This window comes from Haematobia irritans, chromosome 2 (genome assembly GCF_050003625.1).
Source record: "Haematobia irritans isolate KBUSLIRL chromosome 2, ASM5000362v1, whole genome shotgun sequence".
NCBI lineage: Eukaryota > Metazoa > Arthropoda > Insecta > Diptera > Muscidae > Haematobia > Haematobia irritans.
The window spans coordinates 4,649,650-4,668,735 of record NC_134398.1 but is presented as its reverse complement, the minus strand read 5'-3'; the positions used below and the strand labels follow the sequence as shown (position 1 = coordinate 4,668,735).

The 19,086-nt window shown below is 29.3% G+C and overlaps 1 protein-coding gene across 1 annotated transcript; it reads right to left on the bottom strand.

Moving 5' to 3' along the window:
- Positions 1 to 5,980: 5,980 nt before the first annotated feature.
- Positions 5,981 to 10,787, bottom strand: Cul2 (cullin 2). Its single transcript, XM_075293167.1, has 8 exons — positions 10,529 to 10,787; positions 9,781 to 10,467; positions 9,109 to 9,724; positions 8,924 to 9,041; positions 8,758 to 8,867; positions 8,322 to 8,690; positions 8,126 to 8,239; positions 5,981 to 6,970 (listed from the first exon to the last, which is right to left on the bottom strand). The coding sequence occupies exons 1-8, from the start codon at positions 10,645 to 10,647 to the stop codon at positions 6,839 to 6,841; spliced, it is 2,265 nt and encodes a 754-aa protein (XP_075149282.1). The 5' UTR covers positions 10,648 to 10,787; the 3' UTR covers positions 5,981 to 6,838.
- Positions 10,788 to 19,086: the final 8,299 nt, after the last annotated feature.

The window sequence follows — 19,086 nt, the reverse complement described above, 5'->3', positions numbered from 1 at the left end:
GAAATTAAATTTTGACAAAATTTCTTATAGAAATGAAATTTTGACAAATTTTTTTAAAGAAATGAAATTTTGACAAAATTTCCTATAGAAATGAAATTTTGAAAACAAAATTTCCTAAGAAATGAAATTTTGAAAACAAAATTTCCTAAGAAATGCAATTTTGACAAAATTCCCTATAGAAATTAAATTTTGATAAAATTACCTATAGAAATGAAATTTGGACAAAATTTCCTATAGAAATGAATTTTTGAAGAAAAAAAAAATCCTATAGAAATGAAATTTTGAAAATAAAATTTCCTAAGAAATTAAATTTTGAAAACAAAATTTCCTATAGAAATGAAATTTTGAGAACGTTTCTCTGAGGAATAACATTTGGACAAAATTTCCTATAAAAATTAAATTTTTTGTTCGGTTTGATATAGATGAAAAACGAAAAGAAGGACAATTTGCATCAGCTCCTTGCAGTTGATATAGGATACATTCGTTTGTTGAATGGTAGTATATACATATATGTACAGTAATGAATGAATACAGTTAACAGTAATTTGATTGACACGATGGATACAGTTTTAGAAAAGTACGTAAAATTGCAAATGAATATGAAATTATGTAATGGAATGTTTTTTTTTTAGGAAAACAAAAAATGCATTAAATATAAAAAAGATGAATCTTACTTTACTTGATGGTTTACCAACAAAAAAATATTCATGCAAAATTATATCTAAAATGAATGCCATTGATCATAAGCGACTGTAAAGATTTATGGAAAATTGATACAAAATGCTTATTAATAAAATTTTAAACACGGCTCTAAATCTAGCGCTGCGGGAAATTCTAGTGTAGAATACAAGTGCTTTTACATGACGCAGCCGAATTACTAGGTTCAGTAAGCTCCGTGGTTACTAATATGATGAGATAAAGAACGATTAAACGTTCTGCAGTGAATTGGTTTCTCAGCTTTTCGAAAACTCGTATACGAAAATATATAGGAGATCTTAAAAACTCCATGAGGAGTTTTACGATAGTATCTTGATTTGACGGGGTAGTGAAAGAAACATTCAAATTTCTCTAACTAAGCCTTTAAATATTTTAGAAATGATTTTGCAGGAAGATTTATTCAACCATTGAGCATTTATTATAGAATTAAATGTTCTGTGTTACAATATTCTTTTGCACATTTTTATTAGTCTATATATCCGAATTTACTATGGAATAAACTAGTTTTGTAGACTACTTATATGGGGGTAAGGGATAGGAGAACAAATGTTCTCTCCAAAACCGCCCTTTACTTACACCGGCGCTTACCGATAAAAGTCACGATATTCGGCGCGATCGTCGATTTGACAAGTGATTCTTATTTGTTTTTGTTGAGAATATGACAATTGAAAGTGTTTTTTGCCGAATAATACATAATAAATTATTCTTTGCAACATAAAGAATTTCAGGTAACATAGAAATACAAACAAAAACCAGTTGTTTCAAAAATATTCAATTTTTAAGAGAAATAAACTGTAGCGTAAAAAAGGAGAGAAACGAAAGAGGCAAGATAACATTTTACAACAAAAACCATAGAAAACCTAAAATAACGTGAAAATGCCAATATTATTATTATTATTATTATTATTATTAATTGCTTTAATTGATTCAACAAAGTAACCAAAAAACTAGTCGTTGATATAAAAACAAAAAACCTTAAATAAATGATATTTATTAAAACCACAATATTATAAAATATTTTAGAAAGTTAATAAGGGAACTATTTAAGCAGAAAATCGAATAAATACACATACACACATACGCAAAAAAAAACGAAAATCCCAAAAAGAGATCTACTAATAAAGGCATACCTCATAAAGAGACGATGATAATAACATAAAATTGCATTTATTACTTAATAAACCAAAGGAATATTTGGAAAAGAAAAAAACTCACACACACACACATAAATTTCTTTAATTGCAATTGTAAAATGGGAGAGGAACTTCTCTACCGCCTATACAAAATGGCTACCCACAAGGGTCTCTTGCCTAAATTTATTGTACGTTAGACTTTAGTTCCCTTACCAATTTAGTTTGCACATTCTTCATGAATAATAATTATCTTAACACTCTCCAAAAACCTTACCTTCCACACACACACACACTCAGACACAAATCCCCATTAGGCTAATATAAAAAAGGAAAATTTTTGCAATTAAAAATTACATTTTAAATACTACACAAAACACTTAAAAATTTAAGAAAACAAATCCATAAACCAAGAGCATTCAAAACATAAATGAACCAAGCATTTCATCGCCAAGCAAAATATGAAGGATAATGAAATTAAATATTAAACATACATTGAGGAATTTATTTATTAATAAATACAGATTTTTAAATAATGCTCTCTCTTTTTTCTACAAATCTCTATCTGCAACATAAATAACTTTAACAACAGTATTCACTTCAAAACTGATATTATTTCCAAAAATCTAATGTAAAAGAAAAACTCACGAAAACTTTTTTAATCATGGAAGGAAGGAATGAACAAGAGAATAACATTAGTGCCACCTTAGAAAAAGAATTCATATACATATTGAGATTAAGAAATAATAATATTGAGAAAACTCAGACATTAACAAATTTTCGAGTTAAGTTAAACTTTTTTTCTTATTATTTTTATGATATTGAAGTCGATACTATATATACATAAAAAACGATCATATTTATTTATAGCATTCAAATATTATTTTATCATGATAAACACATATTTAATATGTAGTACTAATATCGATTACTTACATAAAGGGGTGTCGCAAAAAAAGAAATTCAAATACAAACGAAAGATTATAGAAGTTTTTTTTTTTTTTTGTTATAAATCGCATGTTAATTATCCATAAAAAAAAATATTAACATCATCCATAATATTTGTAGTTTTCATTCTTTTTGGAGAATCTCTTTATAAAATTGATCCCTTTTAACGATCAATCTTTATATTTATATATATTTAATAAACACAAAGCATTGATAACTCCATGATTGATTGTTTGATTGATAATAGTCATTAAAGAAAATAACATTAACAAAAAAAGAAAAATCCCGAAGAAAATAAATAAAAAAAAACAACAAAATAAATAACAAAACAAAATATTGATCTGTTCAATTATTTCATTATTTGCAGTTAGTATTGTAATCACAAAATGAAATTTTGACAAAATTTCCTATAGAAATGAAATTTTGACAAAAATTCCTATAGAACTGAAATTTTGACAAAAATTCCTATAGAAATCAAATTTTGACAAAATTTCCTATAGAAATGAAATTTTGACAAAATTTCCTATAGAAACGAAATTTTGACAAAATTTCCTATAGAAATGAAATTTTGACAAAATTTCCTATAGAAATGAAATTTTGACAAAATTTCCTATAGAAATGAAATTTTAATAAAATTTCCTATAGAAATGATATTTAATAAAATTTCCTATAGAAATGAAATTTTGACAAAATATCCTATAGAAATGAAATTTTGACAAAATTTTCTATAGAAATGAAATTTTGACATAATTTCCTATAGAAATGAAATTTTGACAAAATTTCCTATAGAAATGAAATTTTGACAAAATTTCCTATAGAAATGAAATTTTGACAAAATTTTCTATAGAAATGAAATTTTGATAAAATTTCCTATAGAAATGAAATTTTGACAAAATTTCCTATAGAAATGAAATTTTGGCAAAATTTCCTATAGAAATGAAATTTTGGCAAAATTTCCTATAGAAATGAAATTTTGACAAAATTTCCTATAGAAGTTAAATTTTGACAAAATTTCCTATAGAAATGAAATTTTGACAAAATTTTCTATAGAAATGAAATTTTGACAAAATTTCCTATAGAAATGAAATTTTAACAAAATTTCCTATAGAAATGAAATTTTAATAAAATTCCCTATAGAAATGAAATTTTAATAAAATTCCCTATAGAAATGAAATTTTGATAAAATTCCCTATAGACATGAAATCTGGAAAAAATTTCCTATAGAAATGAAATTTTGAAAAAATTTCCTATAGAAATGAAATTTTGACAAAATTTCCTATAGAAATGAAATTTTGACAAAATTTCCTATAGAAATGAAATTTTGACAATATTTCCTATAGAAATGAAATTTTGACAATATTTCCTATAGAAATGAAATTTTGACAAAATTTCCAGTAGAAATGAAATTTTGAAAAAATTTCCAGTAGAAGGCCGGTATGCACCTCTAGCGAAATTTTCGGTAGCAAAAATTTATTTAAGTCTACAACAAAAAAACAGGGCTGTGTACAACAAATTTTAAACCAGCTAATCGCTTTTAAAAATTGTTAACATATGTTCCAAATATTCCTCAAATAAATTGTTTATTATTTACAGACCTTTTAAAACTTGTACGCACACAATGATTGTAATAAATTATATGTTTGCTGCCAAAATATGCTTTTGACAACCCTGTTATTTTCATTAGAGGTGCGTACCAGCTTACGAAATTGAACGCTACCGAAAATTTCGTTAGCATAAATAGCAATGCATATCTTATGGGAATGAAATTTTTCGCTAGAGGTGCATACCGGCCTAGAAATGAAATTTTGACAAAATTTCCTATAGAAATTAAATTTTAATAAAATGCAATATAGAAATGAAATTTTGAAAAAATTTCCAGTAGAAATGAAATTTTGAAAAAATTTCCAGCAGAAATGAAATTTTGACAAAATTTCCATAGAAATGAAATTTTGACAAAATTTCCTATAGAAATGAAATTTTGAAATTTTCATAGAAATGAAATTTTGTCAAAATTTCCTATAGAAATGAAATTTTGACAAAAATTTAATTTCTATAGAAATGAAATTTTGTCAAAATTTCCTATAGAAATGAAATTTTGAGAAAATTATTATTAAACTGTTCAATTATTTCATTATTTGCTGTAATCGCAAAGCTAATTTTGCAGTAATAGATTTTATTGCCGTTTTCTAACCTCCTAAAATCCTGCTAAATCGAAATAACTATAATTGTGCATGCATAGACGTGAACATTTCACATTAGTTTAGATTAAAATCCTGCTAAATCGAAATAACTATAATTGTGCATGCATAGACGTGAACATTTCACATTAGTTTAGATTATGTTGAAAAAAATGGATCAAGATTCCCTGTCCCATGTCGGATGATATACACCTAGGCCAACATTCGGCTTGTTGAGTGATCTAACTCGTTCTTTTTCTCCCTTTTTCTCCATGAACTTTGCAGTCAATAGTAAATATTTGCAGACTTGTCTACTAACAAATTTCTTTGGGTGTAAAAAGCCAAAAGTAAATTTTTTTCATAAAAAGCAGGTACCTTGTCATTGAGCTTAACATGGAATCGGGCAGCACTCAGTGGTAAGAGAGAAATTCACCACTGTGGTTTCACAATGGACTGAATAGTCTAAGTGAGCCTGATTCATCGGGCTGCCACATCACATCGTCTATGTGTATAATCATTACATCATTTCGTCTATGTGTATAATCATGTGACCCATACATGAATTATATGGGGATGAAAGTCAGGCCTGTGGTTACCGAGATAAGGTATACCAAATTTGAACTTGTTTCACGGTTGTTTCAGATAACAGGCATTACAATGAGGGGTTATAATATAGGCAACCCGATGGAGTAAAAGGTATATCTTTGGTAGTGCTATGTGATGACTCCACATTTTACACAGTGGACCAAACGCGAAAAGTGTGTTGACATATTTTTATATTTCATTTTATTTTAGTTATTTTAGACTTCCAATAATATAGGGCCTTCTCTAATTTCAGTTGAAGAGATCAGATGACATAATTCACCTTTGATTTTTGGATATTTTTAATTTTTTTAATGCCAATATATACTTTTTAATTTGTTATAGTTCGATTTTGGTTTGAATAAAAAGTCGATTAGTCGATTAAATTTTGACCAACATTAAAAATCCCCAGTGACAACAATAGGGTTGAGATTTTTTCGTCTTTTATTTATCGATTATAATCTTGTTCTAAAAAAATTATCAATATTTTCTTTTTTTTTTTTCTTAAACAATTGGCCAAACAACAAAAAATATAGTATGTGTATATATGTATATAATAAAAATGGTTATTATCTTCCTATTGATTGTTCTCAACCATATTGGTTGAAAATATCAATCTGAATATAATGAGAATATCAATTAAAAACAAAATAAACTCCAAATGACTGTACCAGTCATTAATAGTAAAAACAATCGAAAAGGAAAGTGGGAGACGAACAGCACATTAGTTTAAAGTAAAAAAGAATTTAATGGCGGAACAGATAGAAAGTAGCATAGAAAGGTCCAAAAATGCCTACTTCTTATTGCTTAGAAATTGAAAGATTTTTTTATGACGCACAAAATTTTCGCAGGAAATAACACAGCAAGGTTCGAAAAAATTCTATTTATTATGCTACAAATAAAAAGTGCCTAACATAATCCTAATCAAGCAATTTCAATATTTAATACAACCAGAGGCAGTCTTCCTTTTTCCTTTTCCATTGTTTTTGCTCGATAGACGTTAGCATTTGACTGGTGCTATAGAGTTTCAAAGAAAGTAATGCACAACAAACATACGACAACTTTACAACTTTTTTCTTCATCCATCAGATTTTACCGTTTAATGAAAATAGGCTTGAAATATTAAGAGATTGATTTCCTTTCTAATTTTTTTAAATTCAGATTTGCTTTTGTTACAACATGTGCTGGAAAGAACCTTCCTGGGTGGTCGCGGTGGAGATTATTGGTGGTTATTTCCTATCCCCCATTTCTCATCGAGTTATGAAGCAAGCTTTTACGAGTAAATTAAGCTACATAACTATATTCATCTCCCGAATTAGGCGTGCGTTCTATATACTGCTTATCAATCAATGATTCGATGCATTTTTTGATAATTGTGATGCTGGGTGTGAAACTAACATTGGATTGGGACAGTATCTGCAAAGAAAGAAGAGGTATTTTTGTTTTCATTATTCTTATATAAACAGTTATGAAATTATTTCAAAAATTGATCTGTGACTTATTCAAATAGGGACAAAGAGTTTTAGATTTTTAAATTTGTACATGTGTGGTAATGGGTTGCCCGTAATTAATTAATTAGACTAAACATTTCTTATGTCCGACTCTGAAAAAATGTAATTTTTGTTCCATTTAAAATCTTAATTCTCTTAAAAAAAATAATTGATTCAACCATTTTGTAATCGAAACAAATATCAATCACACAAATTAATTGAACCTATTAATATTTTAATTGGATCAATTATTGTTTTAATATATTAAAACTTATTTTGTTCTGTGTAATCCATCATAGTGTGGAGGTAGGTCAATGGTTAACATGCCAATCTTATAGTTTACATTTTCGTTCTTCTTTCATTCCAATCGGAAGCCATCGTTTCTGTTTATCTTTTGTTAAAATTTAGCTTTTCTATCTCTTCCCAATTTATGCCAATTTCTATGGATGATTACATCGCAAAAATATTTTTGTATTCGTATATAACTCATTTTTTCACATATAGGTGGCGCTGAAACGAATTTTCATATACGCATTGATTTTCCCTTACATCTTTCATTGAATAACTTTATTTTCACACAATCGTCGTTTAGGTCTGTATATATGAAAGAGGTCCCTTATCTTGGACATAAAATATTGAAAAACGCAGTACTTTTTAGAAAATAGAAGTTTGTTACTTGTCAAGCTATGCTTTTAAACAGATTACATAGCCTTCTAAAGCCTACAGCCTAAACTGTGCTAGAACCTGTGGACATGTCACAAGTTGTTGTTAGATTTTCTAATCCTTTGTTTTTATTGTGTTTGTATAGTACATATTTGATCGTTGATCAATGGGTTTGTTATCTCAGATTTAGATCAAGGAATGCGTCTAAAATTGGATGTGTTCAGAGTGATATGGAGCTAAGTCGGCTGGAATTGACACGCATCTGGTTTGATTTCACAAAATAGGGAGAGGGGAAAATTTTGTGTATTCTTCACGAGGTTTTGTCGTGGAGAAAGTTAAACCATAGAATTACTTTCTCTTTCTTAAATGTTAACGTGGAAAGATATCAGCTTAAAACTAAAAAATCCAACATTCTTACCTCTTGTATTAAAGCATTATGCTTAAGAACCTTTCGAGATTTCATAATTCTCACTATAGCAGCCTGAAGATAAAGCTTACGATCTTCATCCACTGCATTTATTGTGTGTTCAACCTGAAATTTTACATAAGATACGATTTAGTAGAAATAAAAACTCAACAGCTAATGTTTTTATTTTTAATTTTGACTCACTAACCTCTTGCGGTGTTTCCTTTTGTAGAGCGGATGTTATCTTAAATTTGGTTCGTTTGTTTGAGTAATCTAAATTCAATTCAATTTTTGTATTATCCTCTAAATTTTCACTACTAGCTACCAATATTTTCGATTCCAACAATGATTGCATATGTTTTTGGAAGGTTTCTACATTAAGTTGAAGGGTAGTTTGTATTTCTTTGCAGGTCATTGAATCACACGATTCGAAGAGTAATAACATTGCCATTTGATACGTCTGCATTGTCACTATATAGGTCTTTTTCAGATAACCCAATTTTAGTTCGCCGTGACACATATGATGTAACCATGTTAGTTTTCGGCCACTAAATGAATTGTGGTAGAATTTCTCAAACTGCAAATATACAAAACAAAAATACAATGCCGCATTTTTCAACACTTAACAAAACAAATTTATTTACCGATCTAATAGCTTTTTCGAATTCTTGTGGTACCGCAAAGGGTATAACAACCTGTGTTGGTCCTAAAGGCCATGCTCCGGCTTGTAAAACTTTTATTGATAAATTGATACCTATTTGGAAATCATTCAGTTTAATCATATCTTGCACTAGGAAGTTGTTCACTTACCTAAGTCTATATCTTCCTGTTTTAGATAGTTATTGAATTTGTTGTTCAAATCTGCTGATAAGGAGATATCCGTAAACATACGATGTAACTTATTGGTAAATTCATAACCACAGGCTTGCTGGAATTACAAAACAATAACATAGTTTATAATAGTTTCGTATATTTCAATGCCATTAGACAATTACCTTTAGACGATTTATCATTGCTTCTTCTGCATCCATGCTTTGAGATTGCTCGTGTATTAATCGTTTCGCCAATAAACGACTATAGAACTTTTGGTAAACATCTTTGTCTTCAATATATTTGAAGATGGTTATGTTATTGGTCAACTTCTGGTCGATTTCGGCCTCCGATGTTTTGGATTTTTTGAGCAGAGTATCACAGTACTTGGCCACATATTCGGCACTACGGCATGGCTGTTTATCACTTGGCCTACGATTTATTACACTAGCACATGCCTTATCCAAAGCACTCAAAAACAATGGATCATTTTCAAAGACTTCGCTAATTAGCTGGGTATATTTCTGATGAACTTTTAGCATATCTTCAACAAATTGTATGTGTATATTGTCACCCTTCAAGGTGGAAATTGTTTCCAAGCCTTCATTTTTAATGTGGTCCAAAAATGTTTGTATTAGAATACCTTTCAAATGATCAGGTATGGGCTTGAGAATAATGTACATATTGCGCAAATCTTTGCGATTTTCTTGGGAGACCATTTGTTTGCACTCCGAGTACAGGAAGTCAAGCCTATCGTTAATGAATTTTTCCTCACATTGTTTAAGCAGTTTAGGTAATGAGCTAAAAAAAGGGACATTAGTATATAATAAAATGATTGAAAAATGTAGCACTCTTACCTAGAGTGTAAAAGTTTCTGCGCCCGTTTGTTCTCGTCATCCAAAATTTTTATTACTTCCTCTATGTATTCACTCACTGTGCACCGTTGCAGTAAAGTTGTAGCTTCCGCTGCATAAAATTCTCCACTGGCCAACAAGAGAGGACACTCAAACCACCATTGGTACAACTGCAGGGATCCAGTCTTATTGTAGGCTTGAACATCCACAAAACTATGCATAACACCCCTAATGATTTTAACACGCTCCTCATCTAGACCCGGATTGCCCATGCGATCCGCCTTAATATCTTCCAGGATATATTTCACAAGCTCGTTGTTGAGTGGTTCAATCATCTTCGTACGCCATATATCAAGTCCTAGTTCGCCTATCTCCATTTGCTCGTAGGTCTCGGTAGTTAGATTACCATAGACCACGTCTGCATCTGAAATCTTTTGTTTCTTGATATGCTGCAAATTTAAGTAGGAGTACAAGCTATGTAGGTCCTTAATGCCTTTGCTATACTCCGACCATGCATCATAGTAACGCTTAATTAGGTCAGGTTGCACGCCCTCTTTTGCATCAGCACCAGGAGGATTTACCCTTGTAATCATCATGTTCTCTACATGTGCCTTTAGAAACTGCTTCGTCTCCTCATACAAGAGATCGGCAAATGGCTCCGGATGGGCAACACAAAGGTTATACACATTTCTAGGAAATTGACAAAGATTTTCTTATAAGAAAATACCATCTTCTAGGGTCATATACTTACGAAAAACTTGTATTCCAAACATTCCTTTCCACTTTGTCCAATTTGACCACAGCCTCCGCAGTGGTTTTCAAGTCAGTCCAGATCTCATTAAAATCAACTTTCTTCGGTTTTAGGGACATATTGTATAATTTTGCCCAGCTGTGAGAAGATATAATGCTAATTTAACTTTATTTTCCAGTGGAAAATAGCCACAAAACCCAAAATAAACCCTTTATACAATCCTAAAATGACTTTGCAGCAAGGTTCAAATAACTAAAATATAATTTGTGTGGATGCCACATGTTTGCAATTTACGAAAACATAATTTGACGTTTAGGTCTTTATCTAAATTGTGGGTGCCGCGCTCGGCGTATAGGCAAAAATGTTGCAAGTTTTACAATTTTTTTTGCTGTTAAATACCGATATGCAACTCTGTCGAAAACCGTACAGGCACTTATTCTAAGGATATTTTAGGACGATGTTATCGACTGTTTGCATTTTCTCCTATAAGAATAATATATGAAAATTGCCTTATTGGTGGGCAACAGGAATTTTCCTGAAAAATGCATACCTGTTAAATACCGTTTTTATCCTTCTTTTAGTACTTAGCTGGAGGATAATCCACCGTTGAGGTAAATTTTTTGTATGCGATCAGCTATTTTATCAGAAAGATAACTAACAAGAAGTTATAGAAAAAGCCCCTAAGTGTGATAACAATATTTCGACTTGTTTCATTTCGAAGGTTAATTTTACGTTTATGGCAATTTTTGTCAATTACTTACAAACAAAAATAAATTAAAATTTTTCACACTGATTTTGCAAATTTTAGAGGTCATCTATAACCTTGTAACAATACAATACAATTTCTGGCAACACTGATTATTATTATATTTTAATTTATACTTATCTCTTTGGATTGTTTTTAGTAAATATTTTAGTAAAGAATAGTGAGAGTACACCTATTATTACCGTTATTTCTACTGACTTGTTTGTCAAAATTGTTCCTTACATCGAGTACCTTTGTTTTGATATTTTGCAGATTGTTACTTTGTTGCTGAGATTCTATACAAAATAATTAACAAATCATTGTGTCAAACTATTCATTGTTCGTATGAACTATTCTAAATCGATGCGTCTTACGCATTACGCTCTGAACACTACAGAAATATGGGCGCCCCTTGCGGTCGTACTATGAAACTCTATTCAAATACACAAATATTAGGGAAAGCAATGAATAAAAAAACTGGAGAAATCTTGTTCTCTAAAGCCCGATATTCACCATTAGCAAAATGTTGGCTACCCTATATAAATATTAGGGCTGTCATTTGTGATCGATTTTTATAAATTCCGGAATTCGGGATTTTTTCGGGATCCCAAAATTTTTTTAAATATTTTAAGTAATATCTCAATATCAATCTAGAGCGCCGAAAAATTTATGTACATTAAAACAATTTATTTTAATTCAATTTTATTAACAAAAGAACATAAAACTAAATTAAAAAGCAATTTCAAATTGTTTTTATACCTAACGAACACTTAGTCCAACTCAACAATATGAAGAAAAATAAAAATTATGACCAAAATAAATTAAAAACAATTTCAATTTTTATCGCCATCTTATGCGCTTTACAGACTATCAGTTATTCCGGACGGAATGTCGGTGTTTGTAAAGAATCTTACAGTGTATCGGATCGATACGACTTGTCGGCGATGACTAAATAATCGGTGAATTTGTGTTAGCGATCCAATAAACATGCAGCAGTATCGATTATGCCTTCGGACTTAACTTATAATGTGCACAGTATATGGGATATGTTCGACACGAGCACTGTGGTCCGGAATAACTGATAGTCTGTAAAGCGCATTACTCAGCAAAATATTTTAAGGATTTTCATTAGATTAGATATATTTTCTTACTCTTGTATTAATCCTTTTGTACTTCATCGTTTTAAGTACCTTCTTAAAAATATCAAGGCATTCAAATTAAAAAAAAAACGCGATATGTCATATTGTGCTTTTTATAATATATCTCATTTTTCATTAACTGAATTTGTCGGGTATGAAATCTAAGGGCCGTTTGCATGAATAAAGACTTCAATTTATTAATAATGCTAAAAAGCAACAAATTAGAATTATTTTTTCGGGATCCCGAAAAAACGGATTAATCCCGAAAATCCGACGGGATTTATCCCGGGTGACAACCCTAGTAAATATCTAAATTTTCATTAGAACTCTGTTATTTTTATTGCCAACACAAGAGCAAAATATCTGGCCTAAGGCCTCTAAAGAAATTTCCGCTACCCATAATAAATTCATTGCTATCTTTGCTACCTAAAATTCAATGATAGTTTTTTTTATCGACCATATACACTTTGTCCCCATAAACGCAAAACCGTGTTATCGGCATCTTAGAGTCACCTAAAGCCGGTATGAAGCTTTTAACGAAATTTCCGCCGCCTATAAGAAATACATTGCTATACTTAAATGTTAAAGAAAATTCGGTGAGTCATTGTTATCCATTGTTTACATTTTGGTCATCAAACACATCGCAAAACTGTGTTATTGACACGCAACTGAATGCTTAAGCTAGGTATACAGTTTTGGCATTAATTTCTTAAACCGAGCTATCGATTTAAACAATCGATAGCCCGGTGTACAGTTTTGCCATTTATTTCTTATGGGGGCAAAATTTAAACAATCGATAACAACGGCTCACGAAATTTTCGGTAGCGAAAATACAAATGTATTTCTTATGGGTAGCGGAAATTTCGTTACAAGAGCATACTAAGTTTGTTTCTGCAAAAAACGAATATCAGCATTTTTTAAAGTGAATGGGGACCAAAATAAGGTCCCCATTCACAGTTACTCCGCGCAAACGTTTTTCGTGCTAGTACTACTTAAATAATACTTGAACAATTTTAACTTCCGGTCGCATCGGAAGCCAGAAATTAACTGCTCATACAATAAATTGATTGATTCTATTGTTTTGAAAACCAATTGAATCAATTAAATTATTAATTGTATAGTTTTCTAATTTCAATCTAAATGTTAATTGAAAAAAAAAATGTGGTAATATTGTTTTCTGAGTGATTGAGAATTTATTCTCTGGTCAATTATCAAACAAAAAAAAAATCATGCCCGTCTGAAAAGCCTCGTCCTACAATTGCAATTTAACACAAGTGAATTTGTCATATAAGGTTTTTTATTTAATTTTTATTTTTTTTTTCACTAATTAATTGTTCTATATATGTATGTATGTTAGTATTTATAATGTCACTTTTACATGTATCCACTACAGTATTTTTAAAATTATTACAATATTTCTTTTAATACGACTAATATACCATATTGGTAGTGTTATTATTATTATTTTTATTTTATCTATAGTAAAAATAATAGCTGTAGTAAAATTTCTCTAGATATTTTTTTATGTTTTCTTTTACTATTCATAAAAACGCACACATACACATTTAGAATGGATTCTATATAATTTGTACAAAAACTTATTATCTGACAGAAATAACATGTATCACAAATAAATTTTGGAATGTGTATAAAATATAAATGGCCCACATGGTAAAATATAAATAATTTGTTTCTTATGATGTAATGATTTTTGTTCTTTTTAATTAAAAAAAAAAGATTTTTTATTAAACTATAAATGAGTTAGTGATACAATTTTCAAAATAAAAAATGTTATATTTGGCCGCTGCTATAAAAATTTTTAATAATTATACAAATATTTTTGAAAGGCGAATGTGATAGTATTAATTGGCCTTAGGTTTATCGAAATGAAAGGTTTCGTCCATCTGAAATGCTAGAAAACTTATAAAAAATCAGATATTTTTGATGTTAAATTCGAATGAAAGTCTTTTTTTAAACACATATATCAAAACTTTGCCATGCGTTTCTTAACGGCTAAAGAGGAATATTTGTAATGACGCGCTTTCCAAAGCATGGATTAATGCTGCGAACATAATAACATTTTTGTTCGTACACTTTTTAGGGATTTTATATATATTGTCAAAGTGTACAACTTACTGACCGCACCACATTTATATTTAACAATATCGATATAATAGTAAAGTAAATCGATAATAGTATTCATCTTATCGATAACTCAGTTATTTATATTCAGGAAGTGGATGCAAAGCTTAATAGTAGATTCACTGCGATAAATGATATATATGGTGTCATAAAATGATATATATGGCAAAACCAGCAGTGTTTGCCTGCTTATAGTTTAATTAAATGTTAAGATAAAGACGAAATACTTTGCACATTTTAGATGGATTTATTGTAACTAAAAATTATTATTTGAGGGCGGTAATAAGCTCGTGTTTTACAATGGAAATAAAAACAAAATTCACGATTACATTTTTTTACAATGCTATGTTAAAGAAAGAAAACTTATCGAATTGATGCTTTTGTTCGTTCCTTCCAAGTTGTGTTTACAAAATATGTCGTATTTTTATTCTTATTTGACTTTTTAGTATTGGTTTCCACTTATAAAACGTGAATTTATTACCGGTAATATTATAATATTTATAACCCAGTCATAAAACATACTTCACATTTCGGAAAACTTCTACTGGGAAGAATAATGGGATTTACTTTTCGATTGTATTAGAATTTAATTTTATATTTAGTAACTTGTTTCGAAGATTTTGAGAGGCAAACCGCTGAATCTGGTTGCTGTTCTGGTAGAATATAAATTCTTTCAGCAGGCATTGCAGATTTAATATAATTCTTTGATGTAATAAGATGTTTTAAGTGTTTTTTTTGTTATTTTCAATACAAAAGAATAAACTCAATATATAGCCAAGATGATTGTCTTGTTTCAAAGCAATTTTGTGTTGTGAGATAATTTCAAAAATAAAATTTTCATACCTACAAAAAAATAATAAAGAATTTTTTTTTCATTTCTAAATGAATCCCTTATATAGCTCCAATATTCGTTGAGAAATAGTTACTTTTGTTTTAACCTTATTTTCTATAGACTTCGTTATTTTTTAATATTCTTTACAAGTAAATAATTTATTTTATTCATTGTTTATCATACATGAGCCGGTATTTTTAACCTGCGTTCACATTCACATTTCGCAAAGTACACTTTATAAAAGAAGGTACACATACCGAGTCTAAAATAAATGGTTTCACACGTTATTGTCGACTGTAAAGTCTCGCAGTGGATAGCTAAAATGTGACGGACTAATAGAATAGAAAACAGTTTTATCATATTTCGTATAGATCTACTAAAACATATGTAGAAAAATATTCATAAAATTTTTCGAAGGTTTTAAACTGAACACAATAATTAGGTTTAAGTCCGTTTCCCATCCTTCGCTTACTACTTATTCGGGCTGGTAGTATACCTTTTACGGCCATTTTCATGTAGCTCCGTTAGGCTTTAACTGTCAGTTAACAGAAAGTAAATTCCAAATATCTTCTCTCCGGTTAACTTTAACTGAAAAAATTTCGGTAGTTAAGTTCCTAACTGTCATATGGAATATATACGCAAGATGACAGCTAATGCGCTTTAAAAGTTCGTTAGTTAACTGAGCTTCATGAAAATGGGCGTTAGAAAAACAACATTTTTGTTAAGAGAGCCAATAAGTGAAGAAATTGGGAAGACGTTGAAGTTCCGGCGTTGAAGTGCCAGAAGCTCAAAATCCGCGATGTACGGCTTATAGTGTTTTTTTTTAACCACGTGGCATTAATTTTAGCTTTACGCCTGCTACCATAACAATGTATTTCCGTTACCCATAAAAAATTTATTGTTCCTTATTTATTAAAGAAAATTCCGTGAGGCGTTATTATCTATTGAGAAAATATAAACAATCGATAATATCGTCCTCACTAAAATTTCGGTAGCAAAAGTAGCTATGCTTTTCTTATGAGTATTGGAAATATCAGAGTTGCATACTGGGTATAAATGCTATTCTGGTCCGATCGGACCAAATTTGGTCCAAAAAATTATTAATTTTTAAATTTCGTCCGATGTTCGGACCATGAGCAAAATAAAATAAAATGTAGAAAAAATTTTCTATAGAAATAAAATTTTGCGAACATTTAAAAATACAGTTTTAAAAAAATTTTGTATACATACAAAAATTTTGTATAGGAAGAAAATTTTGTAAAAATTTTAATAGAAATAAAATTTTGCGATAACTTTCTATAGAAATAAAATTTTGACAATATTTTCCAAAGAAATAAACTTTTGACAAAATTTTCTATAGAAATCAAATTTTGACAAAATTTTCTATAGAAATAAAAATTTTGACAAAATTTTTCTATGGAAATAAAAATTTTGACAAAAATTTTCTATACATACAAAAATTTTGTATAGGAAGAACATTTTGTAAAAATTTTAATAGAAATAAAATTTTGCGATAACTTTCTATAGAAATATTTTGACCAAATTTTCTATAGAAATAAAATTTTGACAAAATTTTCTATAAAATAAAAATTTTGGCAAAAATTTTCTATAGAAATAAAATTTTGACAAAATTTTCTATAGAAATAAAAACTTTGACAAAATTTTTCTATAGAAATAAAAATTTTGATAAAAATTTTCTATAGAAATAAAATTTTCTAAAGAATAAATAGAAATAAAAATTTTGGAAAGAAATAAAAATTTCACAAAATTTTCAATCAAACTAAAATTTAGGAAAAAATTTAACTTTTTCATGATATTAATTTAATTTTGAAAATTTTGGTTCAATTTTGGAAAAATGTTGATCCAAAATAAAAATTCATTGTGGCAACGCTGATGACAAATTACATTTTACGACACGCTATTAAAATCTTTCGCGTGGATAAATTTTTCCCCGCCTGTTTCAACGATTAGGCGTTTGCTTTTACTCCGTCACGTGGGTAGCAAGTTCTAGCGGAAATCAAGCCTTTTGGAAATCTTAAAACATCTCCAGATTTACACAAATAAATACAGGTGGAGGGGCGACTACATTTAGTCGACGCGATGCCTATGTCCTAACTACAGTAGATAACGGATATAATAATGTCGGAAAAATCATAATTTTCTTTCTTATAGACAAATATTGTTTATGAGAAACAAGTTTTTTATAAGCATACATAAATAAATAATTTGTTATTGTTGTAGTAAATTGTTTTTTTTTTATCGTGTTTTTTTAATATGTTTTTCTTATACGAAACCTTTGTCCTACCGTAAAACACCAAGAGCACATGGTGTTTTACTAAGAGATGGACTTATGTCCGTTACCTACTGTACTGTCATTTTAAATCAACAACTGATTTCAGGACTATGATCTTTTCTAACTGCAGTGAATAACGGCATATTTATAATGTCCGAACAGAATGGTTTCGTTCGACTACGATGTCAAAATCAGCTGATTTATAAATAAAACATCAGCTGTTTCTGTTATTGGAGCCGAGCACATGGTGTTTTACTAAGAGATGGACTTATGTCCGTTACCTACTGTACTGTCATTTTAAATCAACAACTGATTTCAGGACTATGATCTTTTCTAACTGCAGTGAATAACGGCATATTTATAATGTCCGAACAGAATGGTTTCGTTCGACTACGATGTCAAAATCAGCTGATTTATAAATAAAACATCAGCTGTTTCTGTTATTGGAGCCGAATTGAAAACATTCTGTTTGGATATGAGAAGCTGACTGGCTGGCTGCTAAATTATCAAGTTCTATATGACAGACATACAATAATATCGCGTATAAAATAGAATGTGTGTAAATTGGCGATTTGCGAATTATAACAGCCTGTTAAAAATATAAGGTTATCATGTACAATAGATGCTTTGCAGATATCATAGACAAGTGCGTTACTGTTTTATATTGAAGTGAGTTTTTTTTTCATCATAGTACATTTAGAATTATTGCTGATAGTAGCTTGAATATGGATTTAGGTGGGTTGTTTTGTTTTTACTGGAGTATGGGGTATGTAGGGGTTCTATATATATATAGCTATTTGTTTTAGTATTCACAAAATTTAATATGTTTTTGTTTTGCATTGAGAAAAACAAAGATATTGTTTATTTAGGTACTTAGTTAATAGGTTATTTTTTTTTTTGTATTTTGGTATGGTTTCATCAAACAACAAGTGAGATATAACAAAAATAATTTGTTCGTCTTCGAAATTAATTTAAAACTAAATAACAATTAATTCTGTACTAATATTTGTTCATAGAAAATGGGTAAGGGATTAATTAAGCATACAATAAAATAGGAATACATAGATTGGCAAAAGATTCCTCCATTAGATTTTCATCAATGTGGCTAGGAATATAAGATTTAATGGTGTAAACAATACTGTTCAGGGTTAATTATATAAAAAGATTAGGAAGAGGAATCGGAGTCTGGGAAATCTGGGATTGAATATAGTTTCCTACTAACTAATATTAATAATCATTGTTATATTGAGAGTTTTGTTCTAATATATGTTGTTGACTATTTATGTGGGTATTGTTAAAAGTTGTAAATTTTAATGTTAACTGCCTTTGTGTAAAAGGCTTTTGGTGTGTTGTGTTGTATTGAGAATGGTGTGTCAAATACGTATATGCTACGCAGTTTTTCTTTCT

What these genes read in the sequence shown, in the direction of transcription:
- Cul2 (XM_075293167.1), bottom strand. Translation starts at nt 10,647, where the DNA reads ATGTCCCTAAAACCGAAGAAAGTTGATTTTAATGAGATCTGGACTGAC. An exon ending in CAGAAACTTTTACACTCTAG is followed by an intron (nt 9,725 to 9,780) that starts GTAAGAGTGCTA and finishes CCCTTTTTTTAG; the next exon opens with CTCATTACCTAAACTGCTTA. An exon ending in ACAGGAAGATATAGACTTAG is followed by an intron (nt 8,868 to 8,923) that starts GTAAGTGAACAA and finishes ATTTCCAAATAG; the next exon opens with GTATCAATTTATCAATAAAA.